Source organism: Lycorma delicatula, chromosome 3 (genome assembly GCF_047948215.1).
Source record: "Lycorma delicatula isolate Av1 chromosome 3, ASM4794821v1, whole genome shotgun sequence".
Taxonomy (NCBI): Eukaryota; Metazoa; Arthropoda; class Insecta; order Hemiptera; family Fulgoridae; genus Lycorma; species Lycorma delicatula.
Genome location: NC_134457.1, coordinates 191,216,181 through 191,243,933, shown reverse-complemented (window position 1 = coordinate 191,243,933; position 27,753 = coordinate 191,216,181). Strand labels below are relative to the sequence as shown.

General features: G+C 32.4%; 1 protein-coding gene across 1 annotated transcript in view; it reads left to right on the top strand.

The window, feature by feature from the left end:
* LOC142321058 (lachesin-like) overlaps positions 1 to 27,753 on the top strand; it is a 438,367-nt gene that overhangs the window by 112,453 nt on the left and 298,161 nt on the right. Inside the window, exon 2 of the mRNA XM_075359063.1 lies at positions 8,415 to 8,521. Coding sequence (XP_075215178.1) covers positions 8,415 to 8,521 — 107 coding nt within the window. The remainder of the gene's footprint in view (positions 1 to 8,414; positions 8,522 to 27,753) is intronic.

The window sequence follows — 27,753 nt, the reverse complement described above, 5'->3', positions numbered from 1 at the left end:
GGCTGAGGCTGACATATTAAATTTTTATACTTCTTTGCATGTTTACATTAATTTTTTACACATAAATATTGTCCAAATAACACTTATTATTACTTAAATTGATTTATTTCGAGAAACTCTAAACATAACAATCACCGCGCTATCACGTCTAAGTCGTGAGCTACACTGAAATGAGCGAGAGCGCCAGTTTTGACCGATCTGCACCGTGCCCTCTCACCACCAACCCGCTCACCAGTGACGCAAACTCAAAGTGGTATCGGCGAGCTGAACATGTTAGTTATAAAATGACAACGCATTTACGTATCTTAGACTAATAGTAAGGGCGTTATTAAGGAAGGGCGATATAGACCTTTTCGTTACGTTACAAATTTCTGTTTTGGTACCCGTACGATTCGGTGTGATTTTAACGATTTTTCACATCTAACAAATATTGTCATTATAACACAAACCTTCATGAATTCGTTAAAATACATAACTACATAATTATAGTAATTTTTTTTTTTTTAATTATAAATGATAAACCATAAACTTATATCATTTATTTTCTCTTGCTATAGATTTTTTTTATTAACAAAAAATTTTGTGTGAATGGAATATTGAATGATTTATAAAGAAATCAATATAAACACTATCATATATCATAATGAAAAGCTTCGATAAAAATTGCGGTAAATATAATAATATCGTAATTTAATCTTTAATGATGAACAAAAAATTCACTGAAAAATTAAAGTATAATTGAATGATTTAAAAAATGTTATTACAAAAACGAAAATGTTAGTTTCTTGGTTCGGCAGTGTAAAATTAAATTCTTTTGACAACTAATGGTAATTTGATATGCCATTTTTCGCTTTTAAATGAATATTACAATTTTTTCAAATTTTCAGTAATAATAAACACGATTTTACATATGATTTTCATACGATGTTACATTTAGAATGTAATGAACGTAAAGAAAAATTAATGGATTACATGTTTCTACTATTTATTTCCATTTTTTTATAAAATAAATTTAGTGAAACCCTTTAAAAATTGAATTACTACGTATTTAATTTACGCTGCATACAATTTGTTTCTACAGAAAATGTATTTTATTTCAAAGTTCGTTGAAAGTATCTAAAATTACTTTATTTTTCATGAAAATGTTAATTACTGAATATTTAATGCAGTGAAAAATGATTTTCTAACAATATTACGGTAGATAGTCCAAATTTATTTGCAGTTATTAATTATAAATAAAGAACTTAAAGAGAAGAAGGAATTAATTAATTATTATTTGAATTAAGTTTTTATTTTGCTTTATATTTTTTATTCCATAAACTTAATTATTTTTTATTTAAACTTTTTCAAGAATTTAATAATTAATTCTTCATAATTTTTTAAAAATTTTTGTCACGGAAACTCTAATAAACAAGGGGAAGTATTTAAGTATCCAGTTATATAGGTTACTGATAACTTTATGTTAATTTCTGATAGCGTAAAATAAATACCTGGGTATTTTCAGATCCTGCTGGGATCATTAATAAAAAAATATTTCCTTTATTTATAAAGATTTTTTTACTTCATTCAGTTAATAAGCCGTATCAGTAAACTTATAGTTAAAAAATGATATTTTGAGTATTTTTTTTTATTTTTATTTTATATTTTTAAAGAGAGTGCACGTATTTAAAGTAGAATTATATATCCCACTATAGTTTTTTATTAGTAAATAGTAATAACATGAGTTGATACTAATTAAATATTAAACCTTTATATGTCTGATGAAAACATATATACGCGTGTATATATATAAAATAACTTTTTTCTAAAGAATTTGAACGATATTACATTACATCCCTCTTAAATTTTTGATGGAATTTAATCTTTAACAGAAATAAAATTTGGACACATTTTTATAATACTAATAATAATCAATTCAGCGTCTGACAATATTTATTTGTATTATTTGTATGACCATGTTAAAATTCTAATAAAAAGATTAGAATTTCTGTTGAATTTTGAAAGTTATCTTATCTAGTCTAATTAACTAGACGTCAACTTTCGAAAGTAATATTTGTGATCACAAAAAAGCACGAAAATCGATTAGAGTTAACAAATCATCTCGAGTCAAAACATAAAAATTTATTTCCATACGAATCAATTTTGTTGCTCATTTAAAAAAAATAAACTAAAAGAACTGGTTTTCAGAATTAAATTCCTATTGTTTATTATAATTTAATAATTACAATTTAAGCTAAAAAATTTCATGTAAATAATACATTACTTTTTTAAATTGTTTTGGGTAATATTTATTTTTTTGATTTGAGTGTTACTTTCTATCTTTCCTATCATTATCAATATCTGCAGTTGACGCGTTTTGGAGTACCTCTATTCTCAAAACTACTTTTAACACTAAGTCTTCCTGTGTTGGAATCGTCGAATAAATAGCGATTTTGAGCTCCTCCTACTCCCTCCATCTCAACTGTCATGAAGAGTGAGTATTAAAATTAGTTTTGAGAATGGAGGTACTCCGAAACGCGTCAACTACGGAAGTTAAAGTGTCATTGCTAGGAAAGTGACAATGTCCTGGAAATACAGAATATTTTCTGGAATCTAATGCATAGTCATCAATTTAGTAATCGGTGATGTTACTTAATATAAATTGTGAAGGTAGAATTTAGATTAATTATTACTGTTGGCTAAAAAAAAATATTAGAAATAAAAGAAGATAAATTGATTGATTTTAATTCTTCAGATATTATGAAATAGAAAGGTAAAAGGTATCCAGTTTTGGGTCCTGATATTACAGGCTTAAACAGAAGGCAGTTTTTCAGTGTAGCCGGGTTTTTATTATTTCCTGTTAGCATTTAATTATACCAAAACATTTTACTAAGAAAAGTAAAAATCTACGTTAAATTTTGTTAATAGCATTGAAAGTACGTAAAAGATGAATTGCCTGAATCGTTTGATTGTCGTACTAAATTCAATATTAGTATGTGAATGTTAAATATCATATTTTAAGCTTAATGTTGTGATACAAGTGTTTGTTATAAACGTAATGTTTTTAAGCAACCTAACACGAGTCACAAGTCAATTTCTAAATTGATCTAGCCATTTTCAAGCGTGCCAGATTTACTCTAGAGAGTAAGGATAAAGTGAAACGGTTTCCATCTACCTTCCTTACTGAGCCAAATATACGGTTGGATATCAGTTTTTATACCCACTGAAATACAGGAAATATCCTGCTGATAAGTTCATTCCTGCTGGAAATATCCTGCAGGTGATAAGTTCATTCTATTCATTACAGTGACTTGCTGTAAAATAAAAATCATAATCCTTAGAAAAAATATCTCTATACTACTTCAGATGCTTTAATTGCGTCACAGCAATAAGATACACTTGAACAATAATGTAAACTAGAGATTCCCAAACTTATTTTTCTCATAGACCACTTTCAAAATTTTGCTGATTCCGATGGACCCCCTGCAGCTACATTTGTACCATATTTCCAGTCGACGGAAAATGTGAAGATTAGATCTAACTATGAAAATTTGGGTTACGGCTGAGTTCCACGAACTAACAGCTTCCGAAAAAAAAGTGAGAATTGATCGGTTAATTTTTAATTGACTGTGCTGTGAGTGGATGTCAAAAAAGTAAAGTTGGCCAATCAAAAAAAAAAATGGTTCCATCCAACTTTACATTTTTGACATCTACTCACAGGACAAGAAAATAATCAATTCTCACTTATTTTATTTAGAAAACTTCCGATTCAGAGTGGTAAAAAGCAAAAGAAAAATAGTATATTTTTTTTACACGCCAACGTAGACCCCCGTTGAGTCTCCCGTGGACCCCTGGGGGTCCACCTGAACCACTTTGGGAATAAATGATGTAAACCAACAACTTATATTCTTTCTGATTTGAAATGTATTTTACAAATATTGATACTTGTTTCAAAGCAACAATGCGTTATATAAACTGGTTCAACTTAACAAGAAAGATTTAATATCTATCAAATAGTAATTATATAATTTATTTTATCGTAGTCAATAATCTGATATTTAAAATAAACACAGGACCTTGCCTCAAAGTATTTAAAATGATAAAATAGTTTATTGTGAATGAATTACTCGGGGCATTTGAACTAACATCTAAAACATAGATTCGAAAAATATTTGACCCGACATCTAAACCGCCAATCTAACTCGCTTGTATTATTATTTTATCAGTTGCCTCAAAGAAATCGGCATCTGTTGTTTTCTCTCTAATACAAGACGCACTATTTTTATGGTGAACAAGAAACTAAAATTTTGTTATTTTTGTTGAGATTATATTTATTTTTCTTATATTTAAAATAAAAATCTACATTTTCGCAATTTATTCAGTGACAGTCTAAATTGAATTTAGAAGCGTTATAGCGATGTTTTAACATACATACTATTTGTATTATATGTTTGTCGTATTAATATTGGTAGGCATCATAAACATCTGATAAAGTGTTTGCGATTGGTACTGCTTCTGATTAAATCACTTGTAAATCTCATTAAATTAATACTGAAACTTATTAATGTTTGACTTATTGCTTCCTGCGTATCATATAGTAAAACTGTAACTTAAACTTGAAATTGAAACTGAAACTCTAGACTGCTTGATATCTTATATTGACAGTTTGCGAAGCGACTAATCAAGTTTTGATAATGACAGAATTTAAATAACGTTTAATATTATTTCTAGAAAAATAAGTTTTGAGTTTAAAAGTAAACATTTTAAAGTTAATTAGCGTCTTTATTTGTTTTTGAACATATTTCATTTATTATCTTATATATTTATTCAAACAAAAATACCATATTTCAGTATATATTATTATCTAAAGAAAGATTAATTCTAAACGTCATTAATAAATAAAAATCAGTGCGTTTTGAAATTAACCTTATCTGTTACAGATATAGTTGCAATTAAACAAACAAAATTAGTGGTTAGATTTAATTTTCATTCAAGTTAACCAGCTGCAGATTATTATTTTATGGAAAAACTAAGTTACGTAAAAGCGTTGTCAGTATAGATATTTTACTCGTTTATATCTAAAATGTTTAACTGAATCACAGGTTTGGGATGGATTACTGGAACGGTGACTGGTTTTTTACCTCCCCTCAACATCCTGTAGTAGTATAACATTTCTTTCATTATAATATTAGCATTGACATCAGCTCAGATATTCAAGGTAAAACTACTGGCAGTTACTTTTATACGGATTTGAATACTAAATCGTGGATACCGGTATTCTTTGGTAGTCTCAGGAATGGTCGACTTTTTTTCTTTCCATGTTCCCGTATAACGCAGCTTTGGGGGTGCCAGTTGCCTCTAATTCGCGCGGTATGCCAGACCCGGTTATGCCATTCCTGACAGCACCACACCAGGAGCCGGGATTCGGTCTTTCAACTGCCTTGCCTCTAATTCGGGTTTCCCGAAGGGGTCCTCAAACCGGGTCTACGGTCTTACTTTAACCCTCCTAAGGACCCAGGAATCCCCGTTCACTCATCGAAGGTGGGACACCGAAGCATTCCACCCCTCCTGAACGGAGCTATTCGCCTGGCCCTACTCTACCCAACATTTTCTTCAGGGAGATCCTCTACTTTCTCGGCCAACTTGCACTTCATTATGCACGTCACCATGTGGCTAATTATACTCGTATTCCATTTACGATTGCTATGTAACATAGCAGCGATAATATTGTCGGGAGAAACCATCCCTATTGTGGCGGAAACTTCTCTTCTAAATGCCTCCCACCTTGAACATACAAAAATAATGTGTTCAGCTGTACCTGAAGCCTTGCAGTAAAACTTGCCAAACTTGCCCGTAACTACCTTAAAGGCGCTAACCCAAATATCCTTGTTTAGCTGACCGCATAGTTCCCGCCACTTCATCTGTTTACACCTAAATATTACTCGCTTATAGATATTCCTCATCGTCCACAGATTTTCTTTCTCTTGGCTAATCTTTCCAGGATCACCCCTCCTATTTGCTCTTTGTACCCGTCGCCGGGCTGATATACATTCCGACCGTGTATTAGCCACAAGGTCGGTCTACCAATAAAGACGCTTCCTAGATGGTCTTCTGGTGACCAATGAATCTGTGCATGTCTCCGATAAGACACGTGTTAAATACTCAGCCGACAGCTCCTGGATGTGGCCAAGTCTTTCCAGTAACTTGATCTTTACTCTGTTAAGTTCTAATCTTGGAATCTGAGTCTAGTTAAATGGTTTTTATTTTACTAGAACTGAACCCAAATCTTGTAACATCAGAAACATATTGTCAAGATAGTTGATCATTAAAATTTTAATGTCTTCGTACTAGATACAAAAATAAATGTATTACAACTGATGTGCAAGAATAAACTATATCAAAACGGAATATTATTACTAATTTTTTATCATAATTTTTTGAATTTTTCTTTTATTTAAAGAAAATATGATCTTTCTTTTGCGTTTCAAAAAAAAAAAAAAAAATTAACCAATAATTACGATTAATGGTAGTCCATTTTTATTGGATTGCAAGTATATTGTTTAACTTGGTTAGAATTTAATAAGGAATTACAAAAATCCAGATCACAGTATCCCTTTATAATTAATAATCTAACTAAACTGTTTATTCATTTCAAAGTTAAATAACTAACAATTGTAAACTAGGTCAGTTTAAAAGTTTAATTATTACAAGTTAAAAACACACTTATTAGTAACTGGCATCTCTCGTCGCGGCTTCGCCTGTGCTATATTGGTATAGAGCTTCAAAAACTGGGAGTAGTTTTTCAATAGTTGTATGTGGTCTGTGCTCAGATTTATCGCTATTCTCCATTTATCGGATAAAATAAATTAAATTGGATGAATAATAACTTTTCATGTGTTAAATATGTAGATAATCGCCCTCCATTTTAATTCTATTATCAACTAGTTTGTTTTTACGTATATTACGATAATAATACAAATCGCATTAAATTACTCTTCGTTTGGCCGAGATAGCCCGCGAAGACATAAGTCTATTTAAGGCATTCACCGATCTTTCCATGGAAAGTTCAGACAATGGCATTAAATTTATTAAATCACATAGTAACTGTCTTTTTTCTTTCTTTTTCTGTTTAGCCTCCAGAACCAACGTAAGGTATTACTTCAGAGGATGATAGGTATGAATGTAAATGAAATTTAGTCTTGTACAGTCTCAGGTCAACCGTTCCTGAGATCTGTGGTTAATTGAAACCCAGCCACCAAAGAACCGGATGCCGGTGTATTCCAATCCGTATAAAAGGAACTGTCTTTACTGGGATTTGAACCATGGAACTGTCGGCTTTGAAATCAATGATTTACAATGACGAGTTCACCACTAGACCAACTCGGTGGGTTACATATAACTACCTGAAGAATTAGATATTGACATAGACAATGTTCGATTTAGATAATATATATCCATGAACATAATGATATTATATTTACTAAAAGAAGTTCTAGGTTTTTATTTATTTATTTTTTGTTATGATTTATATAGCAGTGAGATTGGTGGCGTTAAAACACCGGTAAACTTTCCATGGAAAGGTCAGTGAACGCCTTAAATAGACTTATGTCTTCGCGGGCTGCTCCTGGCTCGGCCAAACGAAGAGTAATCATGTCGGCTGTATCTTTAGTTCTTCTGTATGCGCCGCCGGCCTGGAGCAGGACAATTAATATCCAGCGAAATCTTGACAGGCTTCGGCGGGTTTACCGGAGAGCATTACTGGGAGTTGTTACGGTTTATAGGACACTTTCATACGATGCTACGTGTGTTATTTTTGGGGTTCCCCCGGTAGACTTACTCATCCACGGAGAGAACGGAGCGGTTTGCAGAAGTGAGTAAGGCTGACCCCAAATTGTCTGTTATCCGAAGATGATCAGCTTGGAACTGCGAGCTGGGCAATCAAAAGGATGGGTGGGGCCCGGGAACAACATAATCGGGCCCGGTTCTCTCTCCCTAGTAGTTAGAGGCAGCCGAGAAAATGTACAGATTGAGTTCCGATTCTTGTGAGGGAGGGCAGGAACTACTTGGTCGGGCCTGGTTAACCCCTATTTGAAGCAGGCGTTGATCACAAAAGATCAACCGGCGAGCCGACCTGGAGGCTCGTTTGAGTTTGAAGGACACTCCTGTAGGCTGAGCTTTACTTCATTGTCTGTTCGGTCCAGGGAAGTAGGGGAAAAGAAAGCTGCAATTAAAATTTCGTAATTATTGGTTCAGTAGTTTTCGTGGTTATCGGGAACAATCGAAAAAGACGACTCTATGTAGCAGTTAAATAAACATTCATTTTATCATTTTAGTCTTAAAATATATATATATATATTTCATCAACGATTTTAAAATAAATAATTATCTGTTAAATAATTATTAATAACTACAATTTTTGTTTTATAATTTTGCAGGAGTTACTGAAAAACCAAGGTTCGCTGAACCAATACCGAATGTGACGGTCGCTCTCGGAAGAGATGCAACGTTACCCTGCGTTGTCGCCAATTTGGGTGATTATCAGGTACGTTTAACACTGATAAATATGACCATATTTTACTATGTACAAATATTGCTCTCACTCAAACAGATGTGTTTGGCGGGGAGGGTAACGGAGAATGGGAGAGAGAGATACAGGTAAAGAAAGTTTGCTTTTATCTCTCTCTGTGAGAGTGTGTGTCTGCGCGCGCGCGCGCGCGCTAGTGTCTGTATGTGCTCTATCTCTTATTTCTCCATTACAAAATGCATTGTGTACTTTTATGCAATGCAATGTTTTTTTTTTTTTACAATTATTGTTTTATATACATTAATTATACTTTATTTACCTTAATCTTTATCCTCAATTTTATAAACAGTAACATGCTCTTGTTTGCAGGGGATAAATATAGTTAATTAGCTATCATATATTTGCTTAAGGGAATGAAATTCTAGTTAAGATAGTTAAAGAAATGGATTACCTGCGTTTGCTTAAATACTGTATACCTAAGTTTGTTAAATTAACTCTGTTTTTACTCGTACCTAGGGAAAAATAGATTATGAAATAATTTTATCCGATTTCATTAGAAAGCTGTGTCACGTAAATAAATAAAAAACGTGAGTGTTGTGAAGCAGTTATGTTTTATTGTAGGCTATATTTTTCGTGCAGAAAATTATTTATTTTCTTTTAGCAAGTACGGACTAGCGTTCGACAATAATAATTTATAAGGGATGGATTTTTGTCGCGTGCTAAAAATGCGAAGCCCGATCCGAATATTATAATCTGGATAAGTGACGCAAATACAAATTAAATAGCAGGATTTTTTTCCTTTTGTAATTCGAAAATTCTACTCATGATATAGAATAAGTTCAATATATATTTTAATCATATAAATAAAAATCAGTAACTTCTAAAATAAAAATTGCGCTATATAAATATTATACTCCCGTATTATTTACTTACATTCTAATAAGTCAGTTAATTATTTTAACATATGAAAAAATATAAAGAAGACGGTTGCCTACACAATAATTACGCATTAAAAGTAATCATTTAATGCTTAAATATTGTGATTATTATATTAATTTATACATTGTAATTAAGTTCCTGAATTATTTTATTTTATTTCTTAATTATTATTTTTTATTTCATATATTTTCCGTTTAACCATTCAGCTTATTTGTTTCGGTAATCAAGCAATCTTATTTTCCTTGCGTTCGTAACTAATTGCCCGGTTTTTCTTTGTTTTTCTGTAACTACTGTAGGACAAACGTTATTTAAAAATAGTTCATTTTTTCATATTTTATCATTTTAATGTTTTAAAAACGAGTTTGTCACCAGAATTATTTACAACTTTTAGTAAAAATTATTGTATAATTATTTCACTTCGTGTCTGGGGTTTAAAAAAAAACATTTTTTTTTTATCTTAAACTTTTATGGTAACTTTTTTTGGCTAAAATCCATTTATCATCAAAAGAAATGGAGCCGACTCTTTAAAATTACAAAAGCTTTAATCAAAAGTAGAATAAAATGTTATAGAATGGTCCATTTTATGTTTTATTTCGAATTTTTCTTTAAAGTCAAATTTCAGCAGATATTAAATAAATATTTATAATTTTTATCAGCTGAAGTGTGAAATTTTAATAAAATTTTAAGATGGAGCTTATTATATAACCTCACATCTAGTAATAACAACTTTAGATTTAGTATTCCAATTATAATTGTTGAGTAATTTAGAAAGTTTAATTATATCTTCTTTTTTTTAAATTAGTTGGAGTGAATGCCGAAATGTTTAGAAAGGAATAAATTCGGTGCTACTTTTGTGATATTATAGATTCAGCTATTTCGCTTTATTTTCTTTAGTCCTAATTAATATTTTAACCTTCAATATAAAGAAACGTTTGACAGATTCTCTTCTTTAAGAAAATTAAAAATGTTATAAACCAAAGTAAGTAAAATATTAAATAAGTTAGTAATTTAATTTAACTGACAAAAAAATTTAAATTTCCATTGAAGATCGTTAACTAGGAGCGCTTTGTTATCATCATCATCATTATGACAACCTAATAAATTAAGCATAAGCTTAATGGATTTGACCATGAATGACCTGAATAAAAGTACAAGTTCCTTTTTCTTCCTGTATAATTTATTTGTTTTAACAAACCGTATTGTTACTTATTAAACACTGCAAATATATATATTTGTAATATAACATTAATTACAGATTTTATGCCCGCGCGTGCGTGTGCACCTAATTATCGATTACTTTTAATTTGGGCTATCATGTACCTCTACATTTAATCAATTATAAGTTCTTAAGTCGAAATTTTCATTACGACAAATATAAAAACTTTTACTTTTTTTTTCAAATATTACACCACGGTTCTATTATATAATGAACTTCCCAGAACAATAAATAAAAATAGGCTTATTAGTAATTTGTATTTAACTTATTTTAAAATTCTCTACTTTAATATTTTTAAAAATTACTCCAATATGCGTTACGGTTGAAATTTTATAACATAAAAATTAAAGCTATTGAAAAACTGAAAAACATTTGTATTTCTGTTCTTTAATATAAATTATTTATCTTACATTTGTGACGTGGTTATCCAAATAATGGGGAAAAAAGGTTCAAATGTTTATTTTACTTTTAAAACATAAAGACTTATGATTTTCTGCTGCATTCACCCTCAGTTTGTCTATGTGCTTCGAATATCTACTTATGTATTTAAAATATAATAACATCTTAAATTAGAATGAATTTATCGTAATATGACATAGAAATGCTGTTTCTATATCATCATCGAAATAAATGGTTTTACTGTATATTCGACGAGAAATCTTTATTTAATCTTCATTTTTACACTATGAATATTATAAAAGAATTTTTAAATTAAGTTTAAAAAATGCTTTTCTATATGTTCATAATAAAAAAAAATCATTGGTCAAAATTATCATCTCTAAAATGAACATATTTTTTAAAATAAATTTTCTTTCTACTGGTACGTTATTCCCATATGTACAATTAACATTCATCACAACTATCGAGTTTTTGTAAATTTGAAAATATATTTATACAAGAACAAGAAGAATTTTTTTGTGTAATTGTAGGATCATTAAGGATGAATCTTTCTAAAAAAACAAAAAAAAAAACAACTGGAAAGTTTAAAGCAAAAAAAAAGCAAACCACAAGAGGACTTCGTATGGATATAGAATCAGTAAATCTGTATTCGTGTGTTTATAGTTGTTTAAATGAACTATTAGTAAAAAAAATTGAGACTGATCACCAGTAGAGTCAAATGATGTTTCTTGAAGTTAACTTTCTAGATTAACAGACGTTGTGAGCTTAAAACTAAATCAGAATGATTTTTTTATAAATATTTGTAGAAACTGCCTTCTGCTTCTGATTTTAAAGAATTTATAGTCATTCAAAAACATATATTTCACAATTTACTCATAACGTTTTTTGAGAAAGCAATTTTTTTAAATACAGGCTTTAAAGTTATACAGAAACAATTTTTTTCCTATAAATTAATCACTTTGTTAAAATATATGCAGTAAAATTTGTGAGCGTACGTGGAATAGACTGACTCTTACAATAAGAATCATCTTAGATTTAACACAACCAAGTTTGTAAAAAAAAACAAATAGAGTAAGAAGAAGTTAATTAAATGTAATTGAGAAGGGTAATGAAAGATTCGAGTACAGTACGAATACATCTCCAAAATGTGTGGGAATGAAATCAGATTTCAATCTTTACTTCACGCAGAACTGCCTACAAATCAAACAGAAAATCTGACAAAGAAATGAAATTTAATTCTAATAGTATTTATTTTAACTTCAGTCTATAGATTCACATTACAAAAACTCAATCTATTCAAAGCAAATAGACATTGATGTAAATTCACTATCATTGATGATTAAACAATACATTCTACAACTGGTTGTGTTAAACCTATCCCTAACGACAAAATCAATTTACTGAATTTATTAACACCACTTAATTCCTGAAGGAAGATGGCTGCGGAAAATGAAAAATAAAAGCAAAATATGATGAACACTGCCCTTTTTCAGGAATATTAAACTCAAATACGTATCCAATTTAAAATCAAGAAAAATTTTCATAAAGAAAAAACAAAATCGTTCCAGAAAACTGAAGATTAGATCTGAGGAAAGACGGTAGCAATTAATACTGGATTTAATCCAAGGAAGAACCTTCGGTTGGCTTTCATCTGCTTGTTATTTTACATTAACATTACGGTAGGTCCTTTTACGTTGAACATTGCATATTATTACATATTGCTGTAGGCCCGGAACTGAAGTTCTAGTGCAGAAAAAATAAAAAAGTGGAGATATCTTACTTGAAACAAGTTGCGTGACGTCGGGACGAACCAGGAGCAACACCTGTTCCCGTACCCAGAATTAGAGTACATTTGCATACGTAATTTATGTTAATGACAAAAGACTTCGATGTAAAAAAAAAATTAAATGCTACTGAAAATAACGTACTCGGTGTGGTGAGTCATGGAAAATAAAATATACTTAAACGTGTATTCAATATGTAAAATATAAGTAATGGGTAGAGATAACTTAAAAAAATCCATAATTCAGAGAATGAATTTAAAAATACAGTACAGAATAAAATAATAATTATTTTTTTAAAATTAAAATCCTATAGGTTAAATTTAGAAGGTAGGTGTCTGAACCCTTCCCGATAAAGACCGGATTGAGACAAGGTGATGGACTTTTCCCACTGCTACTCAATATTACACTGGACTACATAATTAAGATTTGGCCAAAGGAAAATCCCGTTAAAATAATAATAGGAACAGTAAAGATTCAGTAAAAACTAATATTTTAGGACTTGCTGATGATTTGGCCCTACTAGCACTAAATATGGAAGAGGTTAAAAAGAAATCACCACCCTAGAAAAAATTTCCCAAAGGATTGGTTTGAAAATTTCTTATGAAAAGATAGAAATAACGGCCATGGATTCCCTCATCCGTGGATAAGCAAAAGAACTTGTTTAAATAAAAATTATCAAAAGGATGGAGTCTGGCGAATTGCCACAAATGAAACAGTCTACAAACAAGTCGACCAGATTCTCAGCACGATGAAAAATCGAAGGATTTCCCATTTTTTACACGTATTAAGAGTACCTGAGAACCAAATTCTAAAACAAAGAAATTCAAATTCTGATCACAAAGAATATTAACAAAAAAACCTGTGGAAAATATGTTGGAAAAATCCAAAGAAATTTTCAAGAAATTGGTTTGAGAATTGACGATGCCTGTGATAAAATGAAAATTAACTACGCACTTCAAAACAATAGATTTAACGTTAAAGAATTAGAAAGGCATAACAAAGAGGAGGTCACAGACGAAGTCAGGAAGCAACGATCCGGTAGAATAAAGAAATATTGGGAAAATCGAAAGGCCAGACTAATTCAGAAATTCAAGAGGAACTGAAATATGGACGACTAATGTGGTTCACTGTGGCCTCAAAAGTAAAAAAAAAAAAATCCTATAAACCGCTTTTATTAAATCAGTAAATCGTGCCGATCGTAGGTAGCATAAGCACTGAAGACGTGTGAAATAAAATAGTACTTAGAATTCAAAGCTACTGCATGTGTAGTATTAAACTCTGTAGTATATTAGCTATTAAAAAAATTTTATTTCATTAATAACTTCTGATATTTTTCATATTTTGTTATTATTGAATTATTATTGATCGTAAATTTTTTTTTACAATGAGAGGTTAATTATTTTACTTTTTGTGTCCGAGCAATGAGACATTAAAACCTTTGCGACCAGTATTGTGCCACCGAAACACCAGAAGCATTTCCTTTGCACAGATCTTCTAGTATGCATTTGATTGGGCAGAGGGTGCATTTTAGGAGATGTTCAGAGTCCTGAATCTCACCGCACTCGCAGTTCAGGTCGTGAGGCTCTATTTGACGCCATCTAGCTCGGTTAACTCTGGTTGGTGCAACCCCAGTTTGAAGCCGGTTTAAAGTCACCCACATTTGCCAGTCCAGGTCATGTCCTGGAGGTGTTGGAGCTCTTTTTGGGAACCATGGAGGGGGCTCGATAGATGCAGAGTTCAAAAATCCCTTTCTCGATTTCATTCTCGGAGGGGGTGGTCGCTCCATCTGGTACATTGTATGTCGTGTATCGAAAGATTGTCTGAACCGTTCAATGTACTCGGCTTCAGCTCGACGTACTCCAGGTTACTCCATGCCTGCCGCTCGGTGCAACTTTTCAATAGGAGTGGGTTTCATACGTCGCGTTATTAAACGACACGTCTCGTTCAGCGCTATATCAACCTTTTTGGTGTGTGCTGATCTGTTCCACACAGGACATGCATATTCGCCTGTTGAATAGCACAAAGCTCTAGCTGTCGTCGACAGGGTGGTTGGCTTAGCACCCCATTTACTGCTTCGGAGTTTCCTCAGGAGATTGTTCCTCGTATTTACTTTCAACATTGTGCTTTGACAGTGAGCCATATACGTAAGTGATCTGTCTAATATAACTCCAAGGTACTTTGGCGCTTCTGAGTGTTCCAGCTGCTGATCGTTCCATATAACATACAATCGTCGCTTTGCTTCCCTGATTTTCAGATGGTACGCGCATACAATTGTTTTCGCTGGATTTGGTTTTAAGGAGTTTGTTTTATAATACTCAGTTAAACCATTTAGGGCTGCGGTAAATCTCTTCTCAACTTCTGGAAAAGTTCGATCTTGAACAGCCAAGGCAAGGTCGTCCGCATACAGGAAATGCTCGGCCTCGGGGAAGATAGGTTGATCGTTGGTATACAGGTTGAAAAGTAAGGGTGATAGCACACCGCCCTGAGGCAGTCCATTTCTCTGGTTTCTCCAGCCACTTTTCTTTCCTTCGAAGCTAACATAAAAACGCCTGTTCTGTAGTAATGATTCTACTGTTTTAGCTAGTTGGTGATCCCCTGTTGATATAAGTATTTTTTTGTAGAAGCAGTCTGTGGTTGACTGTATCGTAAGCCGCCGATAAGTCGACGTATGCAACGCCTGTGATGAGTTTCTCCTGAAAGCCCTGTTCAATGTGCTCTGTCAGCTTTAAAATTTGACCTGTATAGTATTTTCCCGGTCTAAACCCAGCTTTTTGAGGAATAAGTATTTGTTCAATATCTGGTTGAATGCGTTCCAGAATCATTCTCTCGTAAAGCTTGTACATGTGACTGAGAAGTGATAGGTCTGTAACTGCTGGGTTCTTCAGGAGCTTATATATATATATATATATAAATTATAACTTATATATATATATATATATATATATATATATATATATAACTATTAATAAATCAATATATTTAAATTAAAAAAAAAGCTTATGAAGTCTAGTTCGAACCGATGTGCCTTCCTCTGAGATCCAAATACTTCATTAATTAAACTTTTGCTTGGCTATAACTCTGAAACTACTGGAAATAAGCATCACTTATGATATCGTTGAAAAGCTCTCAATAAGGGATTAATACTGCAGTTAAGAAAAAGTCCAACATCCAATTTTTTTTTATTTTGGACGTCACACCGAAACTAGTCAAAGTGGATTCAGAGATGGTAAAAATTTCCGTTGAATTCTGAAAACCGAAATTTTTCTCGATTACAATAGTACAAGAAAGTAAAATTGTAGAGATATCACAGTAATTTCCTGGTAAAAAGAACATGCTGATTATTTATAAATCTATTTTGTTAATAATAATAACAACAACCTGCATGATTATTTATTATTATTTAAAACTAACTACACTATTATCCGACAACATGGCAGCATCTCTATTCCATTACCGGGTTTGCATAATAGTGGCCACGGTAATGAACTAAACTGATAACGAAGTAAGTAGGTAATGGGAGATCTCGATGGCTGAAATGCTCTTTTACTCGTTTACAACCGGTCTCCTTTACATCCAGTAAAATAGAATGGGAATCTTGTTTGCTATCTGCATAATACTGTAATCTGTACTTAGAGCCAGACGTATCGTATTACTTTATCTACTTTGTTTTAAGAAGAAATTTAATTTACATAAATAATTTCATATTCTAAAATTATCGGTTGGATAATGAGAATCAGCATGTATACTGTAATCTGTTCTGTTGTTACAGGTTCTGGTAAAAGTTAAATTACTTTTACTGGATGTGAGTAATCAAATTATCAGTTATTTTTATTTTTTAGAGGACCAGTCATCGGAACTATTAGAAATGGTTAAAATAAATCTAGCTGTATTTATACATCTTTTAATTAGGTCTCAAAGATGAATCGTTAAGTAGCATAATATTTTAAATAGAAAAATATCTATATAAATAAAAATGTAAACGTTCGTTTGTTCAAAATCTTAAATCTTCGAAAGTTCTTCACCGATTGCTTTGAAATTATGACACACCGTTGCATTCAAATATGCACGTGTTTTTATGTACCTAAGATGTCACACCTGTGACAGGTAAAAACATGCTGTTTTAGAAAAACAGCACTATCTGTTTGACGTAAAAGCAACATACGCTATACTAAATATTTTACGATTCCATTTCAATGTTTCCGATATGTGTGTCCGCTGTAGACTAAAAAACTGCTGGAGCGATTTACGTACGGGAAAAAAGGGGAGAGTGAAAAATCGAAAAAAGTAAAAGGGAAGAAGGAGAAAACGGAGAAAAGAAAAAGGGGAAAACAGGGAAAAGGACATGGAAAGGGGGAAGGAAAAAATATATGGGGAAATGGGAAAGAGGAATGATAAAATGGAAATAAAGGAAAGAGAAATGGGGGAAAGGAAGAGGAAAGGGAAAAAGTAATATCATAAGTTAAATTTTGTGAAGTTCCGTAATGTTCATTTTGTTAATGTTTTATCAAACTTTCAATTATGTTCATTTAATCTATATATATAATCAAATCTAGCAATAGCGAAACATTGCTGGGTCTATTAGTATTGAATTAAAAACGTATATATATATTTTTTTTTTTGTTAAAATTAATTCTTCTTTTAATAAAATTGTCCCAGATCTTTTTCCCAGTTAAAAACCGGTTATTATCTATTGATTAAGTTTGTATTTTGTTTTGTTAAAATTATTTTAACTTTATAAAATTTTAATCTCCTGTAGGGTTGTGATGTATACACAATATTACTGAAAATAATATTAAATTATCAGAAATTATTGAGCTTAATAAAAACATTCATAAAACAATTTCGTGAAATGTCAGATATTGACAAAATGTCAAAGAATAAAAAACTTGATCAAAGGTTATTTTACCCAAAAATTTTACGTATAGATTTTAAATTTTGTATTACAAACGATAAATGCTGGAAGCTTTTAAAGGTTAGATTCGCTGTGATTGAATTTTATTGCGTTTTTCTATCTTTTCGGTGGTAGTTACGTATCTATACAATTTAATAACCCTAAATTCGACGCTGTCTATCGCTTTTTTTGTTTGTTTATTAAACGAATTAATTAATGTGTTGTGATTCATTGCATTTTACGTTTAGCGTCCCTAAACGTTCAATAATAAAATAACAGCACACAAAGAATGAAATCAATATGTCTGTGTCTATTAATTGTTGTTAAATATTGGTTATTTATATATATTAACCTTACTACCTGTGGTGAGCAGTGTGTATGTGTGTGTGTGTTTGTGTGTATATATATATACAAATCAAATTACTGAAAATACTTTCACTAAAAATGTTTTTAATGCTTTAAAAACGTTTTTAACTTATTTTTAAATTTATTAAATTTTGCTATCATGAAAGTCATTTCGTGATTTTATTTAATTTTAATCTTATTTATTTTTATCTTTTAATTTCTTAACAGTTTTTTCGAATGTGTTTCTTTATATTACCCGCTATAAATAATATATGGTAGTTTTTTTTAATCTTACGTTATGGCAAATTTAAATTTTCATTTATTGCTTTATATACTCATTATTATCTTCGTTTCTTATTTAAATAGAGTATTTATATTCTTATATTCTACTCTCCATACAATAATAAAATGGATTAATTCTTAGTTTGTTAATGTAATACGAGGGTGGGGTGAAAAATTCCAGGTCTACATAAGAAAATAACATTTTTCTGGGTATATTTTGATCTATTTTTCAACATAATTACCATTAAGGTTTATTCAATTTACCCGGCGTTCCACAAAAGCACTTATGTCAGTTCGGTACGTCGATTTATCCAACTCCTTAAAATAATCATCTACGGTGGCAAAAACTCTATTATTGATCGAAAATCACTTCCTTCCAAGCCATTTTTTTTTTTGGGTTAGGAAACAAGTAATAATCATCGACAGATCAGTCTCATCAAACGTCATAAATCGAGGTTAAAATTCCTCTGAATTACGCTGAAAGAACTCGACAATCGCTTAAATTGATTTTTTCGGCGCTGTTTTTGGTCGGGCATGAGCCCAACCAAATGCGGTATCCATCTAGGGCAAAGCTTGTTCATGTCCAAATGTTCGTAGAAAATATTGCGCACATGTTCTGCTAACGTGCCCACAGACTCAGCTAAATCGTTCACTATCACTGCTCGATCTGCCAAAAAGATTTCATGCACTTTTTCTATAATTTCTTCCGTAATAACTTCAGAAGAGCGTTCACTGCGTGATTAATCACTAGTGTGCGCTCGATCCATTTTAAATTCTGTGATCCAGTGTTTAACTGTTGTATTTGATGAAGAAGAGTCTTCCAATGTCGTATCAAGTTCTTCTTTAATTTCCTTTGTACTTAGACCCTTCCGAAAAAAGTATTTAATTACTGCACGAATTTCCAGTTTTTCATTTTTCAAAAAAACGCCTCACTCCATTTTGATGGACTGTAAATACAACTTTAACTTTCACGATTACTTATTTCATTATTTTTATGTTGTAATTGTTTACAAACAGAAAATTATCAAATATTTCTTTCATATTGTAGTAACTACAATTTTTTATTTCAATGCATGTTTATTTATACTAATAAATAAAAGGATATGTTTTTTTAATTACCGGACAGTGTCGTCATGAAGCACTCTGACCGAAATCGGTATCTTGAATTCCATCTTGATCGCCGTTTAACGTGGAAGAACTACGTGAAACAGAAAAGTAAACGCATCACGTATAAGAGGCTTTATTGGTTGTTAGGTAGAAACTCGCATTTCTCGTTGTCCAAAAAAAATTTGATAAACAAGGTGATTATAAAATCAATTTGAAATATGGCTTACAGCTATGTGGCAAGACGTGCAATTTTACGTTTTGATTGTACAACATTTACAGAACAAATTGGCGAGATCCACTGCAGAGGCGCCATGGTTCGTTCGAAATGAAAAAATTTATGACTATCTTGAATTGCCTTATAATCATGACGAGATCAAACGGCTGGATTAAACGGCTTGAAAGTTAAAGACAGCGATTATACATCCATATGAACTTTCTAGTAGTTAATCACCTAGATAACAGTGAAGAAATTAACAGTGAGATAACAGTGAAGAAGTGCTGAAACGCCAGCACTTGCTGAACTTGCAACGTATTGAAATAGTTATAGTTCGGTAACGGACGTGTAATAAACATCTTTACTCTGCCTTAGTGAGGAGCCTAGCGTCCTTCTGTTTCTTTCCTTGAACTTGTTATGCTACTATTTTGTTTATTTCTATTTATTTTTAATAATGTTGTGGACTCATTTTTGGTTTGTTTTTCACTAGACTATTCTGATCTCTTGAATCTTTGTAACCCCAATTAATTCAAGTATGTTTATTTATATATATTTTTTATATATACGTGGTTTATTGTATATATACCTTTTATTTAGGATGTTCGCTGGAAACCCCTCTTCATGTGCTTTTTGTAATGCACTTCACTGGTGGTTCTTTAATCGGACAGACTGTTAAACTTTATTTGAGAGACAAAAAAAGAATATCCATTAGTGTTTGGCACAGATATTCATCTAAAATTTATTAAATGACGTTAAGAATCTTTTCTTATTTTTACAGTATTAACGAGATACTATGGTAACGCCTAATAACTTGAGTGAAAGTTTTGTGAGCTAGTCGATATTCGTAAAAATATTCGATTAATCATCTGCAATTGCAAGTATCTAATATTATCTGGAATTTCATAAGCAGGTAGTACCAAGATTTTTGCTATAACATACTTAAAATTTTTAAAGACTTAAAATTTTTATTATTTGATTTTGGAATGCATATTATTGATCGTGTCGATGAAGATTAAATGAGATTAATTAACAAAATAATAAAGGAATTTCTTCAAATTTTTGCAAAGTTAAACGTAATAAATTAATTTAAAATTATATTAAAAGAAAACATTACGTACGATTGGGCAAAAGCCCAAAAAACTGAAATAATCTCTTTCCACTTTTTTCTCGATTTTAAGTGTAATTTTACTGACTATTAGTAATTACATCATGTTTTTTTTTTAGTTTTAAAGGTTAGTGCTTCTTCTGTGCATCATTTATAGTAATTATAATTTACAATCATGTATAATATTACAGTATTATATGAAACCGAGTTTTGTAATCTTTGAAAGAATATGATGTTCGTGTGGTTTATAAAACCAGTATGAAAGACAAAATATTTAATAGGAATATTATTGTAACAAAAACATTTAATTTTACAAAGACTACACCTGAAATTGTTTTGTATTGTAGTAATATCTGTTAAAAACAATGAATATATAATATTTTTTGTTTACTCATATGTATCATTATTGTTTGTGGTGGGAGAATTTCTGTACACGTCTATTTACAAAGCTTCAGAGATCGGTCTCGTGCAAGTAGTTTCATAACTTATACCAGGAAAACCATGAGATGAATATGAAATATACCTCATCATTTCATAACGTTGTAGAAACATTCTAGTCCTTTATATTACTTTATCTTTTTCAAAATTAAATCGTTAAATTTAAATTATATCATATATTAAATTAAATTTAATATTATCTCTTTTCTCCTATCTATTTCAATTTTGTTTCTTAAAATTGAGCCGAGTAGCTAGAAAATTTAACTATTTTATATAAATTTGTTCAATTTCATGTACTTTTTCTGTTAATAAATTTCTTCGTTATTAAGATCTTTTATTTTTTCTATTACTAAATATTTTTATTACTGCATTATTATTAATATTATTTAAAATTTACAGTAATAAGTAATTATTTGGTAACTTGGAATAATTTCGTAACTATCATTACTATTTAATTTTACTAATCATCAACTAAGTTGTTGGGATTTATAAATATAGAAGTAACAGATTTGAATTCATTATTATATACTATCTCAAAAAAAGATGAAGATTTAAATTATAGATAATCATTTAAAAATATTAGATATTCCACTGTACAGAAAAATTAAGTTGTGATAGGATTTAAAACTCATACAAGGTTTCAATTTCGGCCTTAATTGTAGGGTGATAAAAATGTCAATTTGTTTTACGAACTCAAACACCAGATTAAAACTACGCAATTTCTTCTGTAATATCATAGTGAAATTGGGCTACAGAAGTTGAAACGAAAATTATTTAATAAGATAACATAAACACCGATTAAAATGTGTAGTAAGTCTAGAGAAATTAGCAATTATTTTTTAAAGGGAAAATGAAATTTTGTACCGTAATGTTAAATTATGACTTTACTATCGTGTCTTGTTTGTGTTTTAAATATAGGCTTATCTGAATTTTATAGACTGTTATGACGTTAGATTTATTAGGCAACCATCGAACGGAAGTAGAGATCCCAGAACTATATTATACCAATGATGGTATGACACCACATTATACAAGTTAACCTTATTCAGGAAAAAACAGTTTAAACATAAGTAAGAATAGTAAATGTTGGATAACAATGTTTACTATTGTAAGAGCTGCAAGAGAATTTCAAACAGAGAGACGAAAGTTTCTTAGAACGTTTACTCCGAAGAGGTAGCAATAGATTAAATTCCTCACAACTGACCTATTGTCAGTTAGGTCAGTTGTGAGGAAAACCCCACAAACCATATTGGGTTTGTGGGTTTGTGAAAAACAAACACAATATGGTGACACCATATATATATATATTTTTTTTTTTTCACACAATATGGTGAAAAAGACATGAAGGATAAAGAAAAGCGATAGACAGTTAGAAAGGTTTGGCAAGGAGAAACGAAAAGACAAAAATCTCTGCCAGGAGGGTAAATTCAAGGTCTCTGTGGATAGTAGGCGTCCATTTCATTTGCAATCCGTCGGGAAGTTTTTCGGGATATTTGTTATCAGCATTTAAGCTCTATTTTACTAATCAAATGTTTCAAGTTGACTGGTTCAAAAATACACTACAATGAATTTTTTTTTTCAGAAAATAATGAGCCATCACCCTCTCATCATTCAAGCAATTATGTTTCTTTTAAATACAAGTATCCGATTTAAAAACATTCTCAGTCTTATCCTTGATTGGTGTTAAACACTTTTTTCTTTTTTTTTTCTTTATTCTCTGAGTCCACCTTTAGGCACTGCTTCAGAGGATGAGATGAATGACAAGCAGGGTGTGAAAATGCCATGTCTGACAGGGATTCGAACCCGGGACGTCCGGGTTAAAGGCCGAAAAGCTACCACTCGGCCTCTCAACACTTGATATTTAAAAACTTAATTAGTTTCAACTGCTTCTTGCATGAACAGAAGTATCATTTTCTTTTTGTACATTCATACACGCAACATTATAACTTTGGAACAATTTAAAAATGCTAATTTTAAAGTTATATTATACAAGTGAAACTTTATGTAGATAATAAATAATACAAATATTGTATTTAAATCGAAATAGTTTTTTTTTGTATTTGATATAAAATATTCCTTTTCATGAACTGTGTCAAACAAATTTCAAATTTCATGAAGATGTTAGCTTATTCTACATTGTGAAGCAAAAGATATGATACTAGTTTTTGGAATCCAGGGACGAATGCAGTATTTCTTTGGTTGACTGATTAAACAGTTAAAAATTTGAGGTTTATCTAATTATATGTTCAATTAGAAAGTATTAGTACATGATTAGTAATTTATTAGTAAAATATGATGTCATACATTATGCGAAATATTTACAAACCGACAGGCTAACATTGACGATTTTCTTTATTTTAGAACATCTCCTGACGATAATGACCGTATTTGTGACATTGTATGGCATATTTTTACCCATGTAAATTTTGGTGCAGTAGTTTTAAAATTCTTTTTCGTTTTTTATACACACCCAAGGTAACCGCTCCCGCCGGTTAGATATAACTCGGTTGCCTCTGGGTGTCGTGGCAGCAGCCTGTCCTCTCTAACTTGGCCCAACTCAGAGACCGCCCACCGGGGTCCTCCCTGGATCACAAGGACGCCCCGACTCCCTCTGGGCAGCCAAGACGCCCCTCCACACCTCCTCAGGAGGGCTATCCGTCTCTGTTCCTATCCAACTAGGATCCAGGCATATATTACTATGCCCTTCCCCTTCCTCGAGCCCAGTTTTAAAATATTTAAACAAACTGTAGTTAAACGTAAATTTACTCAATCGTAATTAAGTATTTTTTTTTTTTTTTTTGTTAGAATTGCATGTAAGGTATTTAATAGATAGACACGTCTGACATCTATTGTATTGTAGACGATTACATTGTATGTTGTGGTATTATATATGTTTCTTCCTTTATTTTGTAACTGTTTATTTTCTCTCTACAATCAGTTGCAAGTCTGTATTAGCTAAAACTCTGTTCACTGCCGACGGGGACATTCAGTTAAGATACTGACTGAATTCAGCTGCATATCAGGCTGGCAGGAGACGTTCAAAATGCCACCTCTCAGATATTCCATCTAAAACCGTACTCGTTTCATTCGACAGCCTCTAGGGATTTTTATTTCCATCCCTACTCTTCCAAACTCCTTCCAATCCACCCTACTTCCACCCGTTACTAGTTGCGTTAAGGTATCACAACGATCCACGCTGTTGATACGGGAGTTAGGAAAACATCACATCTTTTACATTAGCCTGTCAAATACTTTTATCTTTAAATTATTTCATTCGTTCAGCTTTCTTCTCAAGTTTTTTTTTATTTCTATTTTGTAAATTATCTGCTACGTTTGTTATATCCATGTAAGGAACATAAATACAGTTTATTTCATCAAATAATTGTTCATCCTATTATTAGGATAATAATTTTTCATCCATTTTTAAATTGTAGTTGCTTTCGTCTTTTATCAAAAGGATTTGGGTTTCAATCCAGGCAAGCTTTGTTATTTTTCATATGCTACAATTATTATTATTATTATTTTTTTTTTTGAGGTTTTTAGGGGCATCGACTACTTTGGTCATTAGCCCCATCCCACTTCAAAAAAAAAAAAAAAATATAAAAAAGGGTTCAAAATTTCACATTTTCATGTGTCAAAAAAAATGATCAAAATTTTACTTTTCTTATAACTTCTGATCCAATAAAATTACTTTCTAGGCTTTCCTTTCGGCCATCCTTTTTTACGTTTCTCCATTCTTCTGACGGCCTCAACCTCTGATGACAGCGTATCTGAGGCCTCAGACATGGCATCGTCTTCCTCTATTTCGGATGCCAGTGACGTTCTTCGGCTGACGTCAGTTGATGAAACTTTCGCCGGCGCTGTTAGCATCTTTGCTAAAGAATCTAAATTAATGTGCGATGATGTCTTCGCGGCGGATGAGCCGGACTCTATCTCTACTGCAGTACTGGGTCCGGCTGAAATAGATGCTCTCACCCAAGCTGGTCTTTGCTCTTTGGGAGGCTCTATTGGTACTGGTTTTATTTCATCTGCGCCTGGTGCTTTTCCTATAATAACTTGCACCTCAATTTCCGCAGATTCAGGTTTTCTTGTCACAATTTCTTTAGATTTGTGACTACACGAAGGAGATTTGTGACTACACTACGCGATCTGTTTCTCTTTGTCAGATAAATCAAGATTTTTAATTCTTACACAAGTTGGTGACTTTACAATCGCAGATTTAGCTGGTTTTTTAAACGGCGCTGGTGTGTCTCTCATGTCAACGGCGTCAGTCCGGGGATGAGCCTTCTCATCTTTACTTTGTTTTCTCTGATGAGTCGACTCAATCTTTGAATCAATGATTCTTTCAATCATCGTCGCAAGACTTGGTGCCATCGTGTTAAGCAACTGCTCCACATTAATTTTAGATGTGGAAGGGGCAGCCGCTGCTTCTGCATAAGAAGTCGATGGTCGTGGTGTACGCTTATTAACAATCTTCTTTGCTTCAGGATAGCTTACCTTCTGAAGCGTTTTAACTTCCTGAATTGCTGTTTCTAATTTATATGTAGGGCAGTTTCTTGAACGACAATTGTGATGCCCTTTACAGTTAACGCAGGTTGGAGGGTCTTTACATGGGTAACCCTCATGTGTTTTCTCTCCACATATACATATTTCCTGCGCTTCACATCTTGCTGCTGTGTGTCCGAATCGTTGACACTTAAAACATCTCATCGGCTGCGGGATGAAAGCTCGTACATCAAGCCGATGGATGCCAGCTCGTACCTTTTCAGGAAGATTCGGCCTATTAAATGTCAAAACATGCGAGGCCGAAGGAAGAATCTCACCATTTCTTCTCATAGTAAGTCTGCGACATTGAATTACTCCCTGACTAGACATTTCTTGTACAATTTCTTCTTCTGTACAATTAAGAAGATCGCGACAAACAACAACTCCTCTGGATGAGTTCAGTGTGCTATGCGGTTGGACAGAAACCGCAAATTCACCGATCTTCTTCAACGCCAAAACTTTCTGGCTTTGCATGTCGTTGATGGTTTCGACATGCAATCCATTAAAAGTTTTACGAATTTCCTTGACAGGACCACCAGCACAATTTGTAACTTCTCTTGCAATAAGGAATGGACTAACTTTTTGAAAGTTTCCATTCTCCCTTGTAATAATTAAAAATCTTGGCTTTGGTGCGCTATAGCCAAATAGACTTTTCTTTAATTCTTTACTGATCCTATCAGCATCTTTCTTTATCCTATCAGATTCTTTACTTTTTTTCCTCTTCGCTTGCGGCGAATCGGAGGTTTCTAAACGAGGGTGTTTACGTGCACCCTCTGCCACGTTTGAATGTTCAATATTCATGAACAGTGGATCCCTTCTGTAGCAAGGCTAGCCGCCGGGGTACACCCCCACTCCAGGGCTACTAACCTTGGAGGTCCTATCCGGTACTCCGGTGGAACCGGCATATGTCCGGCATATGTCTGGCAGAGAGCGGATGCGCAGTCGCTGCACTGACTCCAGGCTCCTACTCACCGAAGCTTTCAGAGCTCCCATGCACCGACATACATGGGCACCATTGCTACATGCTTGCCATCGCAGGGGGCATGTGGACAACGGAAGGGTCTCCGTTACACCTGCAATAACATTGACCCTGGCCGCCACATCGCCAGCTCTAAGAGTGGTATGAATCCATTTCCAAAATCGTTTGTTATTCCATTTCCTGCAGGTAGCCAAAAATCCAGTCCGTTTAGTGACCTGAAGTTGGAACCAGGTCAAACTTAACAAGGCATAACCGAGGAATTTACTCGGAACCCCGTTAGCCAGCTATATGTGATGTACAAAGGTACAGCTGTTGCCGCCCTGGACGTGGAACATAGATGTTGTGTTCCGGACGTGGGGATTATCTACCTCAGGGCGCTACAATTATTATTTATCATTTTTCCACGTATAAGCCTTGAGCTTTCGCATGAATCAATAATCTAACTAAAAAGAGAAGAAACTCTTCTGCCATTAGAAGAGATATTAAAGATGATCTTACACCGTAAAGTATTGCATTAGACAAATAGGAGTAGAATACAGCTTCAAACAAAGATGATCGAATGAAGCGTTCTTAATTTAGGGATAAATAAAGTACTTTCCAAAATCTCATACCCATATCATAAATGCGCGATATTTACATCAATCTTGATAATATTGGTTTGCTTGGCATTTCTCCCGTCACTACCCCATTCGGTCGCCCTAAAACATAAGACCGAATGTTTGTGCCACAAACGGCTATTGACCCTCAAAACAGTTTAGCGATCAGTGTCCTATATAGTTCCTAGAGCTTACCTAACAGCGTGAGCGGACTAAGCGCGGTGCCATACACCACCGGCTTACGTGTCCCAACCGCTCATTTGTCATATATTTACTAAAATGGGTAGGCGCACCCTGTCAACTACTAAAATATATATGACATCCATAAATTAAAATTTACTCTGTCAGACAGAGTAAACAGCAACTGTGTAAACAGCAACAGTGTAGACAGCAATTCGCTGCCACGCCTA